At 37.3% G+C, this 22,761-nt stretch overlaps 1 protein-coding gene across 1 annotated transcript in view; it reads right to left on the bottom strand.

Annotated features, from left to right (window-relative positions):
* RBM46 (RNA binding motif protein 46) overlaps nt 1-22,761 on the bottom strand; it is a 94,385-nt gene that overhangs the window by 25,256 nt on the left and 46,368 nt on the right. The window contains exons 3-5 of the mRNA XM_067036912.1: nt 7,069-7,230; nt 5,765-6,232; nt 4,118-4,900 (exon numbers count right to left, since the gene is read on the bottom strand). Of these exons, the coding sequence (XP_066893013.1) occupies nt 4,118-4,900; nt 5,765-6,232; nt 7,069-7,219 (1,402 nt within the window). The 5' untranslated portion in view covers nt 7,220-7,230. The remainder of the gene's footprint in view (nt 1-4,117; nt 4,901-5,764; nt 6,233-7,068; nt 7,231-22,761) is intronic.

The raw sequence follows: 22,761 nt of genomic DNA, 5'->3' as shown, positions 1-22,761 counted from the left end.
ACTCCTTAAGAGCCAAAACAATGTTTTATTTATCTTTAGCCCCAAATTGCTTAGGAAAGTACAATTAACACATGAGAGTTATTCAAAACAGATTTGTTATTTAACTAAATTTTATCAGTCATGGCCAAAACAACAGTACAAAAGTCAGATGAAATTAAATCAATGGCACAAGCTCGTTTGTGACAGAGGTTCTTCACCTCTGTTTTAAAAGATTTAGCGGGCTTCCCTGGTGGCGCAGTGGTTGAGAGTCCACCTGCTGATGCAGTGGATACGGGTTCGTGCCCCGGACTGGGAAGATACCACATGCTGTGGAGCGGCTGGGCCCGTGAACCATGGCTGCTGAGCCTGCGCGTCTGGAGCCTGTGCTCCGCAACGGGAGAGGCCACAGCAGTGAGAGGCCCGCGTACCGCAAAACAAACAAAAAAAGATTTAGCTGGTCATTCAAGTAAAAAACTACCACTTGCATCAGGATTATACAAACACAGAAATGAGACAAGAAATGCCTTGCCTACAGTTATTTGTTAATAAATTATTTAATAAAATGAATTATGAACACACACTGAGGCTACCTCCCTACCTCCTTCCACTAAATATTTTCCAGGACTTTCTTCTTCAAAACTAAGACTTTCCTTTATCTCCTTGATTTTGATCTCCTAGATGGTGAAGAATCAATCCTCCAGGGGAAAGCAGTGGCAATATTAGAAGGCCCAGATTCAAAACAGAGGCAAAGTTTTAGCAAAAGCAGGATTATTCACACTGATAGTCTGATCCATTATTAAACAGATACAAAATTATGAGATAGAAAAGGCTTATTTAAAAAGATGTGATACTGAATTACCTAAGATGTTTCCATACATCAAATATTTAGTATAGAACCTATTTCCTAGCCCCCAAGTCTGTACTCTACCCATTAAACCCAGTAAGTATCCTATTTATTACAGCTTCCTAATATAACCAGGTGATAAATAATTTCTTACCCTGCTGGTTGGGTGCTGAGTTCCCAGTGAGGTTAGGGAGGTTATTCTCTGACATTTTGGAGATGGAGACAGTCTCTATCTTTGAAGTAAAAAAAGGTGTGTGTGGGGGGTTAATTTTGGCATTAACCCCAGTTTTCAGCTTTTCTTAAAATATTTTGCTTAAAATAAAGCTCGCTATAAGTGGAACCAAAAACAAAAACCCAAAATATTTTAAAAATTTAAGGTACTATGCAATGAGAACATTTGGGATTCTAGTAAGAGCACTAAATGGTCACCAGAAGTACTCTGGCTTTAGTACTTATATAGATACCTGCTCTCCCTTGGAAAAAACGTCTATTTTTCTCAACACCAATGATCATCATTTAACTAAATAAAGTCTAATTGTTTTCCCTTTTATTTTTCAGACTTGAAAAATGGGCGTGGTAATGCCAAAACAATGTGGATAGTAAAAGCACATTCTTAAAGAGCTCTGAAATAAAAAGGTAAATGACTGTTTATATCACATATAATAGCAAAAGATCATTAAGGTAAGATTTCATAGTAACGCTCGAAATAGCATCAAAACTGAAAGGGTAATAGAAGAGTGTCAAAGCAAATTAAAAAATAAAATACTACACCCAAAGAAAACATCTTAAAATAGCAGTTAAATTCACTATCTAGAAAATTAGATTCAAATTCTTCAAGAAAACAGAGGCAAAGGATGATAACGAACTGCATTTAAGGGACTCTAGGAACCAGTAACAACCTCTCAAGATCTCAAAACAATCCAATGCTTGAAACATGCAGGATATATCAGTAACACAGTATCCCTTCCCCTCTAAAAACACATCACTACCACCAAATGTTCTCAATCCTGAGCCATCCAGCAAAACCCTACACCCTTTATCTAAAGGAAACTGCACATAAAAAGGCATCAGCTATTTAAAGCCCAATATTAACAAAAGGAGAAGCTGCCCCCACCAACACTGCCAACAATATTCAATCTATTCTTAACCTGCCCTGTGGCAATATGTAACTTCCTGCCTGTCTATAGCTCCTGCCCCTACTTTAATGACCTCTGAAGATCTGATATTTGCTTTCTTATCAAAGATTCCTAGACCCCTGACCTCTGATTCTTCCACTTCCTCGAATTCTCTCTCTTTTCTTGCTTAGTTGCCTCTTAACTCAAGCTTCACTCATACTCCTAGTCAATCACAATAAGGATTTTTGTGGTACTGTCTGTAGACAAGGCCTCAAGCTTTGTGTTTACAAGCCCTAGTATTTAATTGAAATTTTTGGCTTATATTTGGATCTTAGCTTTTGCCTCTGATGATGAACTAAAACTGAAAAAATATATAAAACACAAATTGTTCAATTTTTTATTATAAGCAGTTTTGATATAAACTTTATAAAATCTGAAATAGAATGACTAAAGCAAACTGTCTGTGCCCTCTAAGAATTTCAATTCTCGAAGCTAACTGTATCCCTAATGAACATAATCAAGTTGGAAATGCTATAACTGAACAGGTTTTCTTTGGGAAATAGGAGTTAACTGTGGCCCCACGACTCAAGTAAAAAACATCTTAAAAATCGAATTAAAAGCAGATGGGTAAACCATGTTTAAATCGAAAATCTGACAAACTAAAAAGAGTTTTAAGAATCTTGGAAATTTAGTTAAATTTGTAAAGGAAATGAATGGATATAGAAATAAAATGTTTCAGCATTACCATGTTAAATCAGACACAAATATCTTGCTCAGTAACTGAATGCCTAATATTCTACTCCAAAAGAATAATTTAATCCAATTTGCTGTAAGAACCGTAATGTTAATCATTTGCTATCCACCTAATTTTATCTTTAAATCAGTTGTCTTTATTAAAATAAAAATGGAAGGATTTCTATTTTGTAAATTAACAGAAATCATACCTAAGACTTTATTAAGTTAGATGACTGTAAAATTCCCAAATTCCAAACTAAATTGAGGACACTGCTGAAAAGTTTCTTGTAGGGAACCCTCCCTCTGCTCTAAAATTCTGACTCCACCTCCTAATCAGAATCTCCTAAAAAGATTCATCATAATACCATGGGAGTGGCCATGATGGATAAGCAAGTCTATATAGTATATAAAAATTACTCTCCCTTTTGACAATGTTTTTCCCCTTTGATTTCCTTTTCTTACCAAATTTGAGAATATCAACTTTAAATAGATATAAGCTTCAGTAGTATGATTCTGCAACTATGTAACAAATCAATTTAAGCTATGACTTTGACAATTATAATCAAGAACAGTTATAATCCTTAGTAGGAGACCTTTTCTTTCTATTGGACTTTTCAATAAGCCAATATTTTTCTAATAAATATTATTTTGAGCATGAAGTAATAACCAACTGAAATCTACAGCTGCATTTAAAAATGAGACAAACTGGTGCAGGGGGAGGGGAGGAGGGGAGGGGAGAGGTTAAAATAGTAACAAACAGGCAGTAGGAAAATACCAGAGAGATATTACATCTCCTCCTTCACAATGCCAAATATTTAGTCAGCATATGGCCCAAAGCTTGTCTTAATTATCCCTCAAATACTTTAGAGAAAGTTACTTTTTCTAAAGCATGAAATTAAAGAGAATGGTCATAAACATCTCTTAATAATGCTTTTTGTCTTTCATGAGTAATAATGACAGATTTCCAGATTGGTGAGCATAAGGTTGTGTCTACACATGACCCATCTGAAATGCCTCTGATTTTACCAACTCCCTATCCCTGCCCTCAAAAAGAGATTATTGTGTAGACTTCACCAAAGATGCAGTAACACTCTTATAAATTGGTTTAAGTAACAGATCTTGTAACTTATATAGAAATCATTTCAAATGAGGATTAGTCATTACAAAAACAGTAAATTGATGAAACAGGATCATAAACTCTAAAGTAAATCAAAACTAAATGATCCCCCCCAAGTAAGTAATGTTTAAATAGCTAAATATAGGAAGTTTATACAAAAGAAAAGTCTCAACAAAATTTACCATGAATTCACAAAATTGAGGTAAAATTTATGTTAAATACTCACCACTAATGTTGAGTTCAAAAGAAATGAATTTATAAATAATCTATAATAATACTTCCTAATTTCATATTCTACAATATTGTTTAAAGTACTTTCAAACTTACCCAAATGAAGTAACGTAAACTGGGCTGCCAGTTCCTTTGCATCTTCCAGAGTAGTACAGAGTTTGTCTGGCATGAAGTAACTCTGGGATCCATTTGCAATAGCAGGAATAATGATTTTATATACCAAGAGTACTTTCCCATCTTGACTTGTTGTTGAATATAAATAATATTCTGGTGGTGCCCAATTATTTTTGTTGCAGTAATAATCCAAATGCATTACTGCAGAATTGAAATGACTGGATTTTAAAGAATACATACTAATTGGAGTAAGCTTTGTTCCAGGAAAAAATGGATAAGTGCATCTTTCAATTTCAGGGGGGCTTGGGCTATGCTGGCCATTGAGACGAGCTGGAAGAGTTGGTGGCTTGCCTAGAGTTTTGGGGTGGCTCTCTTCTTTGTTAGCAAACACAATCAGGTTTTCCGAATTGGGGCTAATCTGACCATTAAGATGCTGTCTCCAAGTGTTTTCTTTATTTACAGGTTTTGCCAGTGTTACCTCAATACTTGCTCCATCAATGCATTTTCCATTCATAACAGACATAGCAGCCACTGCATCTTCTCGGTTGAAAAAGTGAACAAAAGCATAATCTCTAAGTTTCTTTACTCGTTCAACCGCACCAGGTTTGAATTTATTGAATTCTACTTTAATTGTTTCCTCTGTAGTTGAGATCATTAAATTTCGTACATAGAGAACTTTAACTCTCTGCATGGTTTCCTCATCAACCTCTTTCTCTGGGTCAGCCCAATCTACCTGAATGGTATGGCCCCACAGTTGGAAGGTTCCTGTAAAAAAGAATAAATTAATTTGAAGACAATTAAAACAAATAAAAGTCAAAATTAAGTAAAACTGTTTTTCCAAAGAGGCAGAAACTCAAATACATATCGATATATTTGGTCAGCATTAGTTTCCTACTCACAAAATAGTTTTTACTAAGGCAAACCTAACCAGAACTTATGGTAAAATTAATTTTAAGAGTCAAAAGAGGGCTTCCCTGGTGGCGCAGTGGTTGAGAATCTGCCTGCCAATGCAGGGCACACGGGTTCGAGCCCTGGTCTGGGAGGATCCCACATGCTGCGGAGCAACTAGGCCCGTGAGCCACAACTACTGAGCCTGCGCGTCTGGAGGCTGTGCTCCACAACAGGAGAGGCCGCAATAGTGAGAGGCCCACGCACCACGATGAAGAGTGGCCCCCGCTTGCCACAACTAGAGAAAGCCCCCGCACAGAAACAAAGACCCAACATAGCCATAAATAAATAAATAAATAAATAATAAAAGGCACTACCTAATCAGAGGACTCACACCAACTCTAAAAAAAAAAAAAAAGTCAAAAGAACAAAAACACTTCAAAGATGGACCTTTATTAGAAGAATTAGGTACTGTCCTTTGTATTTTTATCAAACAACAATTAACAGCTAAATTAAAATGTATACATTCAGTAAATCAGTAAATTATTATAAATAATGACTCATAAGATCAGCTTCATGTCTTTTGGAATCACTTGATTTATTTTACTTCCTTAAACAATCTCCATTCCTCTTTAAGGGCACTACATATTTTCATAAGTTGATCTATGAGGTACTGTTGACTGTCCATATGTATAGTAAGGTTAACACAGAAAAATAACCTTTGAAAAAGGATAAGTTTACCTGGAATTAGTTTTCTCCTAGCCATAGCAGCAGCTCTGTGAGATTCATATTCAACAAATGCAAAACCGCGATTTTTGGTCTTATCAGTTGCGCTTGGGTAAACAATGACATCTATAACTCCTTCTGTAACTTTCTTCATTTCATCCAAGATTTCTTCCTTCTTCTTTTCCTTCGGAATAGCTCCAATAAATAATCTACAATTATCCAAGCTTACACACACACCAATAAACTTCCCTGGTCGAATCTCATAATTATTAAGAATTCTGATGGCTAACTGGGCTTCTTCTTTTGTAGTATACATCACAAAAGCATAACCTCGATTTTCACCACTAAATTCCATCATAAGTCGAAATTCATATATCTTCCCAGCTCTTTCAAATACAGGAACTAACTCATCTTCATACATATCACGAGGTATTTTTCCTACAAAAACTTCACAGCCTCTAGGTGGAGGTGGACCTTCCCAACCTGAAAGATAAAAATAAATAAACAGACAAATAAATTCTAGTAAGATATTTATGATGTTCACTATTCAGTAATTCATTCCACAAATTTACTGTGAGCCTTCTATGTGCTATGCACTATTACAGGTGTTGGGGATACAACAGTGAACAAACTAGAAGCCCCCTTCCCTCATGAAGCTTATATTCAACAGAGAAAGGAGACAATAAGTAATAAGTGCTATGGAGAAAAATAAAGCCTGAATGAAATGAGGGAATGAGCCTTGAGGATATATCAGAAAAAAGAAAAGCAAGTGCTTTTTATATTAGTTATATTAGAAAAACCAGAGCATACAGGTCTGCATAGGAAATGCATACTTGAGGGAGGAGTAAAATGGTAGCCATCAATGCAGTCAGAAGCCAAGATTTTCTTTAAAGTCTGACAGAAAGTTAATTGGAGGGTTTGAGCAAGGAAATTGTACTGGCTATTGGTAGAAAGGCAAAACATTATATCCAATAACCTGTTTGCATCTAGTATAAACAGCACTCCTCTACTCACTACTCTCAAATTCCTCCCCAAATGACCTCCCCTTTCATAGCTAGAGTACCCTTTCCCAATTAACCGAATCCTGACTTCTTTCTCAACTGCTTCTTAAACCAAGAGGAGAGTTAAAAAATGTAAGGGAAAGACATGCCATAACACATATAATCTACCTCTTTTCCCTCCCAACAGTAAAAATGATTGCTGACGTCTTAAAGCGGTTACAAGGAAAGAGCTATTGTTTGGGATACTCGTGGAGATATATACCTGATGTAAATGACTACATTAAAGATTCAATTTTTTGAACATAAACAAATTCACACCTGGAGGCGGACCACCAAACTTCCTTTGCCCATTTTCTTGAACCATGTTGTATCCAGTCTTTTCCATCAAAGCAAGTAATGCTGCTTCATTCTGAGTACCAGTTCGGACTTTACTGCATCCATTTGTTCCATCTGTATTTTCTTCATTCATGGTTGCAGTTCCTAAAGCAAAGTTTAAAAGCAGTGTTTATGACATGGAGCGCCAGGAGGAATCTATGAAGCACTTCTTTGAGTAGCAAAAAACCAAGGATAGTTGTGGCTGCTACATTTGGTTATCACTGTAGCCCTGCCCCCAAAGTTCTTCCCTACAGTGGAAGCTGGAAACCTCTTTTAATGTCTGTGATCAATTAAGCAGTACCTTTTTAAGGCCTAATCTACAAAGAAAGGAAGTCAAAAGTGAAAAAGAGAAAGGCAACAACAAAAACATAAGTGGGAAAACAGAAGTAACTGAAGGGGAGTTAGAGGAGAAAAAAGCAAGCAGAAGTAGTAACAAAGTATTCAGAAATTATAAAGTGATAGAGCTAAAATTAGGTGACCTCCAAAGTCCTTCCTTGTTTTAAAATATCTGAGTTTTTCTGAGTGATGAGGAATACAGCTACAAACACATCCATATCATGCACATGACACCCACACAATCTTTTTACAGTCTTTAAATTTCTTTCCAAGTAATCCTATTGCATCCAATGAGGTAATTCTGAATACGGCAGGAGAGTAAGTAGCTCATGCACCCATACAGCTTCTACCTGCCATCTACCTCACTGCCTTAAATTTAGCAGCCCAGGGCTTCCCTGGTGGCGCAGTGGTTGAGAATCCGCCTGCCGATGCAGGGGACACGGGTTCGTGCCCCGGTCCGGGAAGATCCCACATGCCGCGGATCTAGCAGCCCAGTGTTCTTTATTAAACTACTATTAAAGTAACTTAATAAACTACTACTTTATTAAACTACTATTAAAGTCATTTATCAAACTGCCTACTGAGTTTGCCTAACGAGCAATGAGAATGAGGTTTTCATTTGGCATCCTGAAGTCAACAGATCAAGAACTGAATGTCATTTTATCTTCCAAACATGTTCCTTCATGTTTTACCTGACTTCCATCAATTCATCCATCCAACCAATAAATGGCACCACGAGGAGTATGTATTACTCCTTCTCCAAACTGTCACAACCAGAAACTTGGGAGTAAACCCTGAGTCCTTCCTTTCACTCACAGCTATCAGTCACAAAGACCTGCATATTTTCCCTTCTAAATATTTTTTTCTTTTCTTTTGAAGGAAAGAATTTTTATTTTTTATCACAGCATCTAACAGTTCTCAATAACTTTGAAATAACTCTATTATGTGCAACATAAAATTTTTAAAGAATGCTGTAAAAATAAAGACATGAACATCGTGTAGAACCAACTGTAGACCTTGAATGTAACCCCATAATACCTTATGGGGTATTAATTTCTTACTAATTTCTTACTTCTTTTGGTTGAATTTTTCCATGTAAATTCTACCACTTCAAAATAAATTGACCTCCCTTCCTTCAGCTGATAGAGCATGTAATTAATTTCTACTTTTCAAAAATGAAATGCATTTGGTAAATGTACCAGAAAGAACTTGTTCTCATCAAGAGGCAACTGCCATATAGAGATTACAAGCAGATACACACTACCAAATGTAAAACAGATAGCTAGTGGGAAGCAGATGCGTAGCACAGGGAGATCAGCTTGGTGCTTTATGTCCACCTAAATATTTCTTGAAATCAATCTTTTCCTGTCTATCCCCACAGCCTGTTCTCAATTACTTCTTACTTGAATTAGCATAGTCGTTCCTCATTACTCAGTATCCATAAGGGATTCCCACAGATACCAAAACGCACAAACGCTCAAGTCTCATAAAATAGCATAGTAGTTGCCTGTAACCTATGCACCTCTTCCCACATACTTTAAATCATCTCTAGATTACTAGAACACCTAATAAAATGTAAATGGTTTACGAACAGTTGTAAATACAATGTAAAGACTATATAAATAGTTGCCAGCATTCCTGGCAAATTCAAGTTTGGGGAACTTTTTGCAATTTCTTTTTTCAAATGTTTTCGATCAAAGATTGGTTGACTCTGCAGCTGTGGAACCGTGGATACTGAGGGCCAACTATGCTAGGTTCCTAACCATTGTTCCAGGTTTTAGCCTTGTCTCTTACAAACAAAATCTCCACAACGCTGTCAAGATGATATAAAATATGTATATGACTACTTTAAGCTTCTCCTACAAATCAAAACTAAGGGAAAAAAATGGGTAAATTTATTTTTTAAATCTTAGAGTCAAGAAGGCCCTGCTAAAAAATAAACAAAAAGCCTCAAAGAAAAATATTACTAGATTATTTTTACCACCTAAGTATTAACTATATTGAAGGCAAAAAATACCACAAAACTAGGATGGAAAATTACAAACAGGGAAAAATGATCTGCAACACAACATAATAAAAGGCTAATTTCCCTCAAATAAGAAGAGCAGCATGGTGTCATAATTGAGAGCAAATTCAGGTACCTAAACAACTGCTTAAACGTGAACCCTGGTTCCTCCCCTTTACTAGCTATGACTTTGGGCAAGTTTGGCCTCAGTTTGTCTCTAAAAGGTAGATAGTAACAGTTTCTACTTCATAGAGTTATTGTCAGGATTAAGCATAAAGTGCTTAAAATAGTATTTTGCATATAAGCACTATAAATGTATTTACTATCTAATACAATATATAATTAATAGTAATTTCTAATAAAATAATACTGTTATATAATAAATTAATAAAACAATAAAAAAAACTTGCTGACCAGGGACTGCAAACTCAAATTCATTCATTTATTCAAGAAATGTTTATTAAGGACCAACTGTGTGCCAGGCACTATTCCTTATGTCTGGGATACATCAGTAAGTAAAAGAGCAAAATTCCTCCCTTGTATAGCTTATACTCCAGTAAGGAAAACAAATGATAATACAAGTAACATGTAAATAGTATATGTTAAAAGATAACAGTTGGGGGAAAAAGAACAGAGACAGGGCACATGGGTGGGGAAGAGGTTTGCAGAAGACAGGGTGTAATTTTAAACAGATAATCAGCATAGGCCTCCCTATAACATTGAGGAACCTAGCCACTGCAGTTATTTGGGAAGAACATTCAACACAAATGGAAAAATGAGGACAGAGGCCAAAGAGTAGAAGTATGCATGGTACATATAAGGTACAGCAAGGGGACCAGTATGGTAAAGCCAAGAGGAGAACAGTGGGAGATGAAGTCAGCAAGGTAACAAGCTGCCACATCACACAGACCTTGTAAGTCAGAGGTGCTGAAGGACTTCAAGGTTTATTCTGAGTAAATGAGGAGCCACTGGAGATTTTGAGCACAAGGGTAATATGAGCTTTCATTTTAAAAGGAACACCTGGGGCTTCCCTGGTGGCGCAGTGGTTGAGAGTCCGCCTGCCGATGCAGGGGACACGGGTTCGTGCCCCGGTCCGGGAGGATCCCATGTGCCGCGGAGCGGCTGGGCCCGTTAGCCATGGCCGCTGGGCCTATGCTCCGCGACAGGAGAGGCCACAGCAGTGAGAGACCCGCATACCACTAAAAATAAAAAAAATAAAAAAATAAAAGGAACACCTGGCTATTGTATTGTTCTACTAAGCAGGGAGAACCGCACAAAGTTGGAAAGGGCTGAACAGAAGGTATCTTCCCGCCAAATTGAAGTATTCAAATACAGGTTGGACATGCTGAAGAGATTCAAACAAAGGGTGCATTGCTGGACCATGTGGCTTTTAACGTTCCTTCCAAAATCTAGTACAAGGAGTTCACGCATAGACCCTGCCTTAAAAGGACTTACAATCCAGGAAAGAGTAATATCATCATCATCATCATCCAGTTAGGTGCCTTCTATGTTTTAAGCCTGCATTTCAGAGAGCATTATCTCTACAAGAGATTCATAGTTCCTTGAAAACAAAATGTTGCAGGGTTGGAAAAAAAAATGGAAATTAATTCAATTTAAAAAACAATAATAAAAACTGTAGAGACCAAACAAAATACCTGCAGACTTTCTGTGGTTTAAACTCTGGGCTGCATAAGAGCAGAGATCCCACCTGCCTTGAACACTTTCCCTGTTACCCACCACAGTGCTTGGCATACAGTAGGTATTCAGTAATTATTTGTTGGATGAAGAATCTAACAGAAAATTCAAAAAAATCCTTAACATAACTTCATACACTTTGGGCAGGTATGCATTAAATTGGAATGATTTTTTTGAGGAAAATTTGTTAATATTTATTAAAATCTAAAATGTACATATACTCAGTAATTCAATTACTAAGAAATTAACCTATAGGTATAGTTGCACAAGTATATAAAGATATATGTGCAAGCATGTTCACTGAAACATTGTATGCAAAATAAAAAATCTAAAAACTATCTAGTTGTCTACCAATAGAGGAATGATTTAAAAATTATGGTATAACTACACAATGGAATGTTATGTAGTTATTAAAGAATGTCATAGATTTGTGTGTGCTGATATGGAAAAATATTCAAGAAATATCACATGAGAGTAAGTTGGAGAACAATACATTTTACTATATATCAACTGTGTGTTTTGTTTAAAGATATATATGTATACACTCACAGATGCTTGTGAATACAAAAATTAAGGCATACAATTTTGGAAAAATTTACAAGGAACTTTAACAGTAGTTATCATTGGTAAGTAGGAATGAGGAGTTACGGGAACTTAATTTGTCACCTTTCTGTGAATATCAAGAGTATGCTACTTTTATTAAAAGCAGAAAGCCCTTTCAGGGATTTCCCACTCTTCCGTAAAGATAAAATCTAAACTCTTTTTTAGAAAAGTCATAAAGGTCCTTTCCTAACCTGGCCCACCTACCCCTCTCCAACTTCATTTCTTACTACATGTCAACAACACTTATCTAGTTGCAATTTTGCAAATGTGCCATGTTCTCATATACCAGACTTTGCACAGGCTGCTCCCACAGTCCTTCCTCACTTTCTTTGCCTTTCCCACTCTTAATATTTTCCCAAAAAACCCTTGTCGACCCTCCCTTCTCAACGCTAAATTAGGTACTGTATTCCTTTGTACTGCTACCACCTCAGAGTGCTGGGCTGTGAACCCCTACCGCTCCTCCTCTCCAACCCCCAACAGAGTTTTAGAAGGGTCTAGTCTGATTTCCAGATCTCTACCACAATGTACATTCCCTGGCATATGTTTAATGCTCAATGAATGAGACAGGGAGAGAGAGAGACATTGTGGTTTAACTAAAAGTAATGGACGTGGGTTCTGCTTCTCAGTCAACAGACCTTTGACAAATCACTTTATACTTTTACCTTTACTAATTTCTGAAATTCCATTTTATGCTTATTTCTGCATTCATTTATTTACCACATTATATACTCTGCATGACGACAGGCACTTTATACACATTATCTCATTTAGTACTTACCCTCTGAGGTAAGTATTCTTTTTCATTTTAAAAATAAATAAACTAAGACTAAGAGAGACTAAAGTCATAGCACTTGTAGGGTAGATATGCAAATTAGAGACCCATCTGCCTAAATACTGGACTCCTAAACCCCTACTTTATATTACCCTCGTTTTAGTTATTTAATAATCTGAGACCTCCAAAGAGTGATAATAATTTGCCAGAGATCATATAACTTATAAACTGCAATAACAGTACCTGAATCCAGACTTTTTTCAGAATAGCTTTTAAAAAAAGGTTAAAATAACTAATCAATTATTCATGACTTCTTTGAAAAACTACGACACAATTTAAAAAAACCCACAACACTGTACAAACTTAGAGGGAAAAAAAAATCCATCAACAAAAACTTTTTGGAAAACCCCTAATAAAATAATTTCAAACTTATCAGAGACCTTAAAAATCATCTAATTCAACCACCCACCTGATGTTTACATCCTCTTTATAATATTGCTGGCAGGGCAGTCATCCATCTTATTCTTTAATTCTTACAACAAACTCACTATCCACTAGAGCAATGTAAGTTTGGCTAACGCTTGAAGAAAGTTCTTCCTTTTAATGGATCATAATCTCTTTCCTCGTAACTTTCACCTATAGGTTCTGACTTTATTCTTCTTCTGGCCAAACTGAACATGCCTCTTTCATATAACTGCATTTGAAAAACGATTCTTCTCTTCTCCAGGCTAAACATTATCAGTTTCTTTAAGCCAACATCTTCTAAATTGATGTCCCTAAAATGATTATTCCAGGAGCTATTAACAGATAGGCCTCAAAATTGTGTTCAATGCCTAAAAACATCTGAGAATCACTATACTTTCCTCTTAAGAGCATCACAAGGAACATCAGCATATTTAAGCCCACAAAAAGTTTTAGTTAAACAAACCTCTCAGCTTTGTTTAACTCAGTGTTTTCCAAACATTTCAATATGATACCCTAATTTTCCTTAGTACCTCTATTAGCTTTCTATAGAGTCATTTGGAAAATGGGTGTTTTAACTGCTTCTTGTATAGTTTCATATTCCCTCACTATCCTCTTTTTCCTTTAAAAGCATGATGGCCAAGACTGAAAAGTCCACCAGTACAGAGAAAGATTTCATGTTTTACACAGCTGCATGACACTCACAGTTCAAATTAAGCAAACTGTCAAAAAAACAAAAACAAAAACACCCTAATCTGTCCTAGCCTATATCAAGTAACCAGATTTTAGAGTCATACTGAATTTCATCTTCTTAGGTTTAGCCAACCAGTTCTTCCCACCCTCCTCTCTAATCCAACTGGTGCTCCATACATGAAATGACCTAACTTATCCTGCTCTTCCAAGACACAACTTTCACATATGTGCAAGCTTAATTAAGAGCTATCTTTCCAAATATAATAAAAAAACAACTTAAATCTTCCCTAGTCTAACCAGTGAATAGTAACAGAATTCAACATTGGCTTAAATAGTCAACATTCTGTCATCCTTGTAATAAAACAGAATATCCACCCATTAGTATTATTTGGGTACTGATAATTCATTTTTTAAATGTATTTACACTTGAAGAACTGGTATATGTGATATCCTAAAGAACTTTTGTTTTAAATAATAAAGCTACATTGTAAAGGCCCATCTCCAGAAATGTTAAAAAGCTGTTCAGCTTCTCCTTAATTCCTCCTTCCATGTTCATTTCATCATGGCTAGTAAAGTCTCATTTCTCTTTATATAATTTTCAGATTCTTTTAATTTACTGGCCTCATATATTTACTAAACAGCAGAAGTAGGAAAGAAGTCTTATCAAGGGAAAAGTCTTAAGTCTGTATATTCAGCTAACTATGTACCTTATACTATACTTCAGGAATATATTTTATTAATGTGACATCAAATCCCAATAAATAAATCAATGTATTATTAATAGATTCTTATAAAAGAGATGCTACTCTTTGACAATCAAAATCATTAATGAGAGAAAGATTAGTTAACCAACATTTTGTCTTTAAACACAATTTTTTTCTACTATCATTCCTTTAAAATCAAAAGCATTTTAAATGATATAACTACCTTTCTCTGTTTAAGATGGTTTTTATTCTAGGTTTTGCCATTATACCATCACTGAAGACTTCACAGTAAGAAGATATTATAATTGCAAGTGGACCTTAAACCACCTCCAATTTTATACATTGGAAAATCAAGAGTAAGCAAGGTAAAGAAATTTGCTTAAGGTCACAAAACTAGTAACTAAAAAGACCTGAGGCTCAAGCCCTCAGAGATTTATAAACTCTGGCTCTCTTCTATCATTTAGTCTAGAGGAAACTTAATGGAATAAACATCCCACAGGACATCATACTGGCCCACTACACTAAAGACATCATGCTGATACAATGTGGAGAAAAGCAAAGTGTGAGATTTCCATTTTTAAAACAGGCTGCAGGAAAAAGTATGAGGAAAAAAATACTCTAGTTTAATATGCTACCTAACACATGAAATTTACTGCCTATAAACATAATAGATAAATACAGCTTCTGCTTCTATTTTATCCAAAGAAGTCTTGGACTTTTTTTTTTTTTTACTGTAATGCATAGCCTGCTCTAAATGGCTGATTTCTGCAACTCACCCCACCCCTCCAATTACTTTATAGACATATATTTTGGGTTAATCCATGTCACTGAACTTATATTTTTGAAGACATTATCTAAAGCCCCCAATAGGCTAGACTCCACATTAAAGACTCTTTTCACTAAAGAAATACTAGAATCGTATGTTATATTCAGTACATTTCAAGAAATCTCAATCAAAATATAAAAACTTGAAATTACATAAGTATAAGATACACTGGAAAGTCACCAATCCTACCTTCTTTAAAAAGGAGTATGTTCTTAAAGTTTCCAAAACACAAGTAACATATGCGCATATCAAAGTCACAATTAAGTTTAAAAGTATCTAACTTGAAGACCATACTTAATCTAACCAAAATACATTTCTAAAAGAGCCAGAATTCAAGAACCTCAACCAGAGAATTATAAATCAAATCTAAAACAGGCATACAATATCTTTATATTCATTCCAAAATGTTCCAGAATCAATCTGAGAATTACCAAAATTCCAAGGAAGCAAAGCAGTCCAATACACTATGACAAAGCTGACATACCAACTGAAGCCTCCAAGGCTCAATTAGTCCTCTGCCACTTTCAGCTATGTATACAGTCCTAAGTGTTTTACAAACTTTCTTCCTACCCTGCTGATCCAAGGAATCTGAGTAAAGGAAGGAGGGTCCTCCTGAGCATGAGAATGACATACATAGTTTATGAAAAAAAAAAAAAAAAAAAAGTGGGAAGAGTAGATTAAAAGTTGTTGTACCCTATAAACTCTAGCTTTCACAGATAAATCTTTTTTCCTAAACTTTGGACTTTCAAAGATTCCTCTCCAAGGAAGAAAAAGAAAAACAAAAAAATCCACTAAGCTATAAAGCAGAAGTGCAAGATAGGATAGCCAATCACAGGATAGATATTCAAGCACCAATTTGAATCAAGCCTCTAGCTTGAAATGCTAACTATATCTTCATTAATATTAAACATCTTAATAAGTTAACAAAAATATAAAATTTCAAATTCCTTCTGCCTTTCAAAATAGAAAATATATTAATGAAAAAATAACAAGCACAATTTTAGCAAAATATAAATGAAAATTAATCATTCATCTAAAGGAACTTGTCAGTTGTGTTCAAACTACTTAAATTGAAACTTCATCTTCTGAATTACTGTAAAAATTTATGAAGTTGTGAAAATGAACATTTTATAAATTTTATTTGGATTTTTAAAAACTGAATGCAATAGTGAAAAAGTATTAATTTTTAAAATATCAAAATATATTTCTAGAAAGCCATTAGATCTTTAAGGCATCCCTTAAATTACATGGCATTAAATTCCTCACTTGTTCAGTTGTTACTGAGTGTGGTACATGGTTAGCAGGTCAATGCAGGTTTTTTAGCAACAACTCATTTTAGTGACAGACTGCACTACAGGAACATGGTTGGAAAAATGAGAAGGATTAGTCAAAAATGTATGGATGTGTAAGTCTAACATTAAAAGGGTATAAATGGATCAGTTCAATTCCATTACTTTTATGAAAGAATGAGAGCACATTTTTATTCCTAGAAGTTAAATACATAAAGTATAAAAAGTTTTAGTACTAGGTGTCTCACAACCTCTAGCAATACTGTGGAGGGCAGGTTTAAATTCAGAAAAGACTTAAAAATTGAACTACTTTAAAAAATAATTGTAACTAAAAATAAATTTTTAAAATAGTGCTTTGAATACAAAAGAGTAATATGCTCTTTGAACTTCGGATAAAGCTATCCACAATAGGACCAAAATTCTTGTACACTACTATAAAATTATGCATTACTATTGCTTACATAAGGTTTTCTATAAACTGTCACCTGAAATCTGTTACAATTTGAACACAGAGATCATATTTTCTTCCCTCATTTTCTTGCTTCACCAACTCTCAGGTAATAAAATGAGAAATAACACCCAGCATTAATATGCATATCTGGACAAATTTTACACCAAACCCTCCTTCAACTAGCATGTCTAAGTTTCCTAACAACAAAAATGACACCCTTAAAAATATAAGCCTTAATTTCTGTCCACAAATTGGGCATATTCTTGTTACTAATAATTTTTACCTCATTATATATCTAGTAATGCTACATCTTATTTTTCAATAAAATATACACTTTACATTTCACTTTATATTTCAAGTGTTGATATGTATTATAATCTTAGGTAATTACGTTCAAGTTGAATACTCCATCTTCTTAAGTGAAAATTAGCAACTGAAGCAGTGCTAATTATAGCACTGCTAATATTTAATAACTGCAGCACTAATAGTAATCCTTATGTCTATAATGGCACATAATTGCAAACAAGCTATTCTTAAAATAGAATAGCTTTAATGTGTACTCTGGGAAGGAATATATCATTAGAGCCCATGATGAATTTTAATTCTGAAAAGCTCTAAATGGAAGTTTGTTGAACTCCTCAACTATACACTGCAGTGATTCTTGAAAGGAAAATACCTTCTAATTTTTTTTTTTTTAATTTTTTTTTGCAGTACGCGGGTCTCTCACTGTTGTGGCCTCTCCCGTTGTGGAGCACAGGCTCCGGACGCGCAGGCTCAGCGGCCATGGCTCACGGGCCCAGCCGCTCCGCGGCATGTGGGATCTTCCCGGACCGGGACACGAACCCGTGTCTGTCCCCTGCACCGGCAGGAGGATTCTCAACCACTGCGCCACCAGGGAAGCCCTCTAATTATTTAAATAAGCAAAATTCTATCAACACGAGAATGTTATTTATATGTTAGTCTACTTATACATGCAACATATCCTGCTTCCTGGTTCTATAGCATCATCCTCAAACACAAAGTGGTTCAGATGTGTAAAAGAAGGCAAGTCTTTAAAATCACCTGCTGATGTTCCATGATATTGGCCTATATTAGAATCACCATATACGATAAAGGCTATAGAGTATTCATCAAGAATGTAAAGACACAGCTTAAAGAAACGTCAACATTAGCTAAACTAAATTCACATATGAAGCAACGGTGCCCAAATAAACCAAGCATCTTCACAAGGATCTCAGAATTCAAACCCACGCAAGGATGAAACCCCAGGTCTCCTGACTCTAGGTTCAGCGGTCTTTCCGGTACCACCCCCCAAATTTTTTATTTAATTAGTAATTAAAACCATCTGGCGTTAGGAAACAAAGATGATACTGTGCGGGTATTCACGCGTGTATACCGGCCATGGCTAAACGCCGCTTGTCGCGGGGGAGAGGGGTCAGTATCTCCCTCTCCACCCGCAACCCGCCACTGTCAACACCCGACACACATGAGAGCCCTTGGGGAGGAACAGAAGAGAGTCCAAGGCAGAGAAGAAAGTTCGAGGCTCATCCCCGTTACATCTCGATGAAAAGAACGACGTAATTGCCAAATCTCACCCAGCAGTGGGACGCCCAGGGCGTCGTCCCAAAGCCTCCAGAGGGGACGCGCGGGCGCTACAACGGCTGCACGACCGGGAGATCAGGCGGGCGGCCTGGACCTGCGGCGGTCGACAGAAGAGTGTTAGAAGAAGAACATGAAGGGAAGCGGATGGGAAGCGGCCGGAAGGCGGCGGGGGAGAGCGGAAATAAGGCGGAGAGAGGGCAGGGCGCCGCGGACGGAAGGAGCCGCAGAGGGGCCCCGACGGGACCGCGGGGCTGAGGGCGGACTGTCTGCGAGGCCACGCGGCACAAGCGGCGACGGCGGGACCAGTCTGCTCAAAAGATGCCCCTGGGGCGGGAAGCCACGCCGAGGGCACCTGCCCTCCCGCTGCTCGACGGGGCTGGGGCAACCCGCAAACACCGCCTCCCGCCGGGCTTGGGTCCCCGCTGCTCAGTTGCCGGGGCAGGGAGTCGGACAGGGCTTTCTGCAGCCAGGAGGCAGGGTCTCCACCCGTTACCAGCGGTTTGGCAGTGTCCCCGCGGCCCCCATCCCTTCCTCACCCCTCGGGTCTTCAAATGTTCGTCCTAAATCCCTGGGACCAACGACCACAAACCGCCGCCACCGTTTCGGCGCCAGTCGCTCGGAGCGGTGGTCGCCGCAGGGGGGAGGGGAGCCCACGTGGAGGAGCTCGCGCGGTCCTCGCGCCTAGCCTGGTCTCCCAGCTGGCGCAGCGCTTGATGGCCTTGGCAGCCCACGAGGAATGACGCCTCGCCCAATCAGTGACCAGCCCCGGGAAGGGGGGCGGGGGAGTGGGCGGGACCAAGGTTTAAATCCGAAGGTGGCTCTTGAAAGGGGAGAAAAAAACTCTTGGAGTGACAGACGCTTTAGCCAATTGGAGCGAGAAGAGCCAGTTGTCGGCGCAGTTGTGGGCAGAGACTGATACCAGAAAAGGGTCGAGCGAGTTTTGTTGAGGCGATTAAAAACAGGGGCTGTGATTTGAACTTACGTACTTCTCTTACTTGGGGGGAATGTGGATGCATTGTAAAGGTTCTTTTTCTCAGCGTTTTCAAGTCTTAAACTGCTAGTCTGACCCGACAGTCATATATACTAACTGTGGACCTCTTTAAATAAGGACTTGGGGTGGGGGTGGGGAGGTATAAGCCTAAAAGGAGGATTTGCAATAGACTAGACTTGTAAAGATTGAGTGATTTAAGTGCGCAAGAGGTTGGACTTAGTAGTAATAGGTCGGACTCTACCGCTAATTAGTTGGGAGAGTGATTTTGCGGTGGCGGAGCTGAAGAACCAGGTTTTACTCGTGTAAAACCAGCTTTCCCGGATACGGTTGTGTCGCATTCTGCACGCATAACCCTAAATTTGGCCTCCTTTAAAAAGAGAGCTTGGGGGCTTCCCTGGTGGCGCAGTGGTTGAGAGTCCACCTGCCGATGCTAGGGGACACGGGTTCATGCCCCGGTCCGGGAAGATCTCACATGCCTCGGAGCGGCTGCACCCATGAGCCATGGCTGCTGAGCCTGCGCGTCCGGAACCTGTGCTCCGCAACGGGAGAGGCCACAGCAGTGAGAGGCCCGCGTACCGCAAAAAAAAAAAAGTAGAGCTTGGGTTTATATGGCAAACAACGAAAGAAAAAGATGACTTTAGGAACCAACTCCATAGATTCATGGAATATTAGAACTGGAAAGAACCTAGATCATGTAGCTTCTCCTTTAACAAAGGAGGAACTTGATGCCGAGAATAATCCACTGAGTTAACACAGTAACACAGGCCCCCTAATTCCCAACCTCGTGTTGCTTTCTTCTACACTGATTTGTGACTTCAATTTGTTGTCTCCATATATTCGAGGCACTAATGAATGTCTTAAATTTGCTTAGTTAACAAGTCGTGTGTGCGTGTGTATATATATGTATATATATGTATTTTTTTTTAAACATACTCCAACAGTGAGGAATGAGCAAGAACTTTGGAGTCATACAGATCTGGGCTCAAATCCCTATGTTACCATTTTGTGATTATGACACCCTGGAGAAATAACTTCTCTGAGCCCCAGTTTAAAATGGGGTTCATGAGGTTTAAATGATGATGTTAATAATGAGCACTTACTATGTGCCAGAAACAACTTTAAGGGATTTTCACATTAGTTCATTTATTTTTCCCAGTAACTTTGGCAAACATGCTAGCCCCCTGTAGCCCCACGTTTCAGTTGGGGAAACTGGGACACACAGAGCTTAAGTAGTTTACTTAAGGTCAGATAGCAATTAAGTAGCCCCAGTTTGTCTCTGAAACCTGCAGACAAAACCACTATGTTATACTGTCTGAAAGTGTGTCCAGAAACAAGTGGCATAATACCCAGTGCATACTAGAAGCTCAACAAATACTCTTCCCTAAAGTCTCTGCCTTTCAGTCAATGAATACCAATCTCATTTATATAGGCTGCATGCATTCAAAGTACAGCAACCAGAAAACCTAGACTGATGGGATACACCTACTTAGCTTTTTTTTTTAAACATGTCATTTCTACAAGGATGATAATTGTTCTATCATATTGATTACTATTTGTGGCTGCTCTTTTTATTTCTCTGAAGAAAAAGATTCCTTACATTCTTAATTTTCATGCTGATGCCTTCTCAATTCCAATTAATTATAAATAACACGTGTTTAAGGTTAAACTAACTAAAATTGTGTTAGACATATTAGTCTGAAAAGTTTAATCATTTTTTAAGGAGTTGCTGTAGGATCCTTAAAATGACACTAGGTGGAGATGTTATCTTGTGAGCTGCACAAGATGTTCGTGGAAGCAGACTGAAGGGTTGTTTTACATTTCCAGTTTTCTTTTTTCCTTTTTCTTCTACTCCAAGTGTAAAGGAAACCAAATAAAGAAAAGTTCCTCAATAGGCATTAGAGTCAGGCCAAAGAACTTTGCTTTAGATAAGACAGTGTTACTTAAAGACCCCTCTGCTGCTTATATTATATGTCATTCTGGTCAGATTCCTTCTAAATCTTTTATTATCCATAGCCTATAAATAGGTATATTTCTCAAATGCTATTAAAACTATATTCTTTACATGTAAAATTGAAGGAATGACGTTTAACTTTATTTCTCAAGGTTCCTAGAAAAGAGAATCTAAAACACTTATACCAACTTGAATTATTTTTCAGGAATAGATCCCAAATTAGGGTTTATTAGAAGTTTATTTGCAAGTTTATGGGGAATGTGATCCAAATGAATGGAAGAAAGAAGATGAGCTATGTAGAGGTGTTTTTGACTGAAAAGAAGCCAAAAGTTGAAAGATACTTATTGGTGAGGGAGAAAATAGAAGGGGAGCTCTGTAAATGCCAGAAAGATAAATAATACTGTGGAACATGGAAAGAAAAAGTTACCAATAAAAAACTGGAGGAGTATGCAAAATATAGTTGGATAAAGGATCTGGATACCATGTAAATGTGTTTTTCCCCATATTAAATGCAAGCTTTTTGGATTAAGTTATCTTCACATACCTTCTATAAAATATAAAACCCCAAAAGGGAAATAAAAGCAATGAGAAGTCCTTATAAATGTTTAAAATCCAGCTTGGTCCTAATAAAATGAGTAAAAAGTGAACAGTTTTATATAAAAGAGCCTTGTATAGCAGTTTGCTTTGTTTTCCATGTGTTGGAGCTTCCTTCATCCATATCTGGCTGTGATGGCACAGATCCACCAAAAACATGGCAACTACTTCCATGTTTATAGAACTAATGAATATAGCTTGGGAGCTAGAGAAGCTCCTTTAATTTGGTGACTCTCAAATCTAAATGATATCTCAAAACCCTTTCAGAAGTATAGGAGCTTTTTCCATACTTACATTAAATATGTTTAATTCAATTCACTGCCCCTTACTTTCTCACCCTGATTTGTTGCTTTCTGCCTGACAGATTAATTTGAATTTTTCATGACTCTGGGATGTGAATGCCAGTACTAAGATGATGATAAAGTAGAATAGTGCTTTTTCCAGTTTTGGTAATAGGTTACACCAAGCCATCTTTACATCCATTCAGTGTACCTCCCATGATTAACAACCTAGCTTTCCAAGGCAGCACATCTTTGGGATCTTCATACATAGGTTAATGGTCTACAAAGGGAGTAAATCCATAGCTAAGGCCTGGAGACACATAAACAAGCTAATTGTTCATCAGTGGGTGAATGGATAAAGAATATGTGGCTCATATATAT

The sequence above is a fragment of the Kogia breviceps genome, chromosome 6, assembly GCF_026419965.1.
Source record: "Kogia breviceps isolate mKogBre1 chromosome 6, mKogBre1 haplotype 1, whole genome shotgun sequence".
Lineage (NCBI taxonomy): Eukaryota > Metazoa > Chordata > Mammalia > Artiodactyla > Physeteridae > Kogia > Kogia breviceps.
This window is presented reverse-complemented; position numbering and strand designations above follow the sequence as displayed.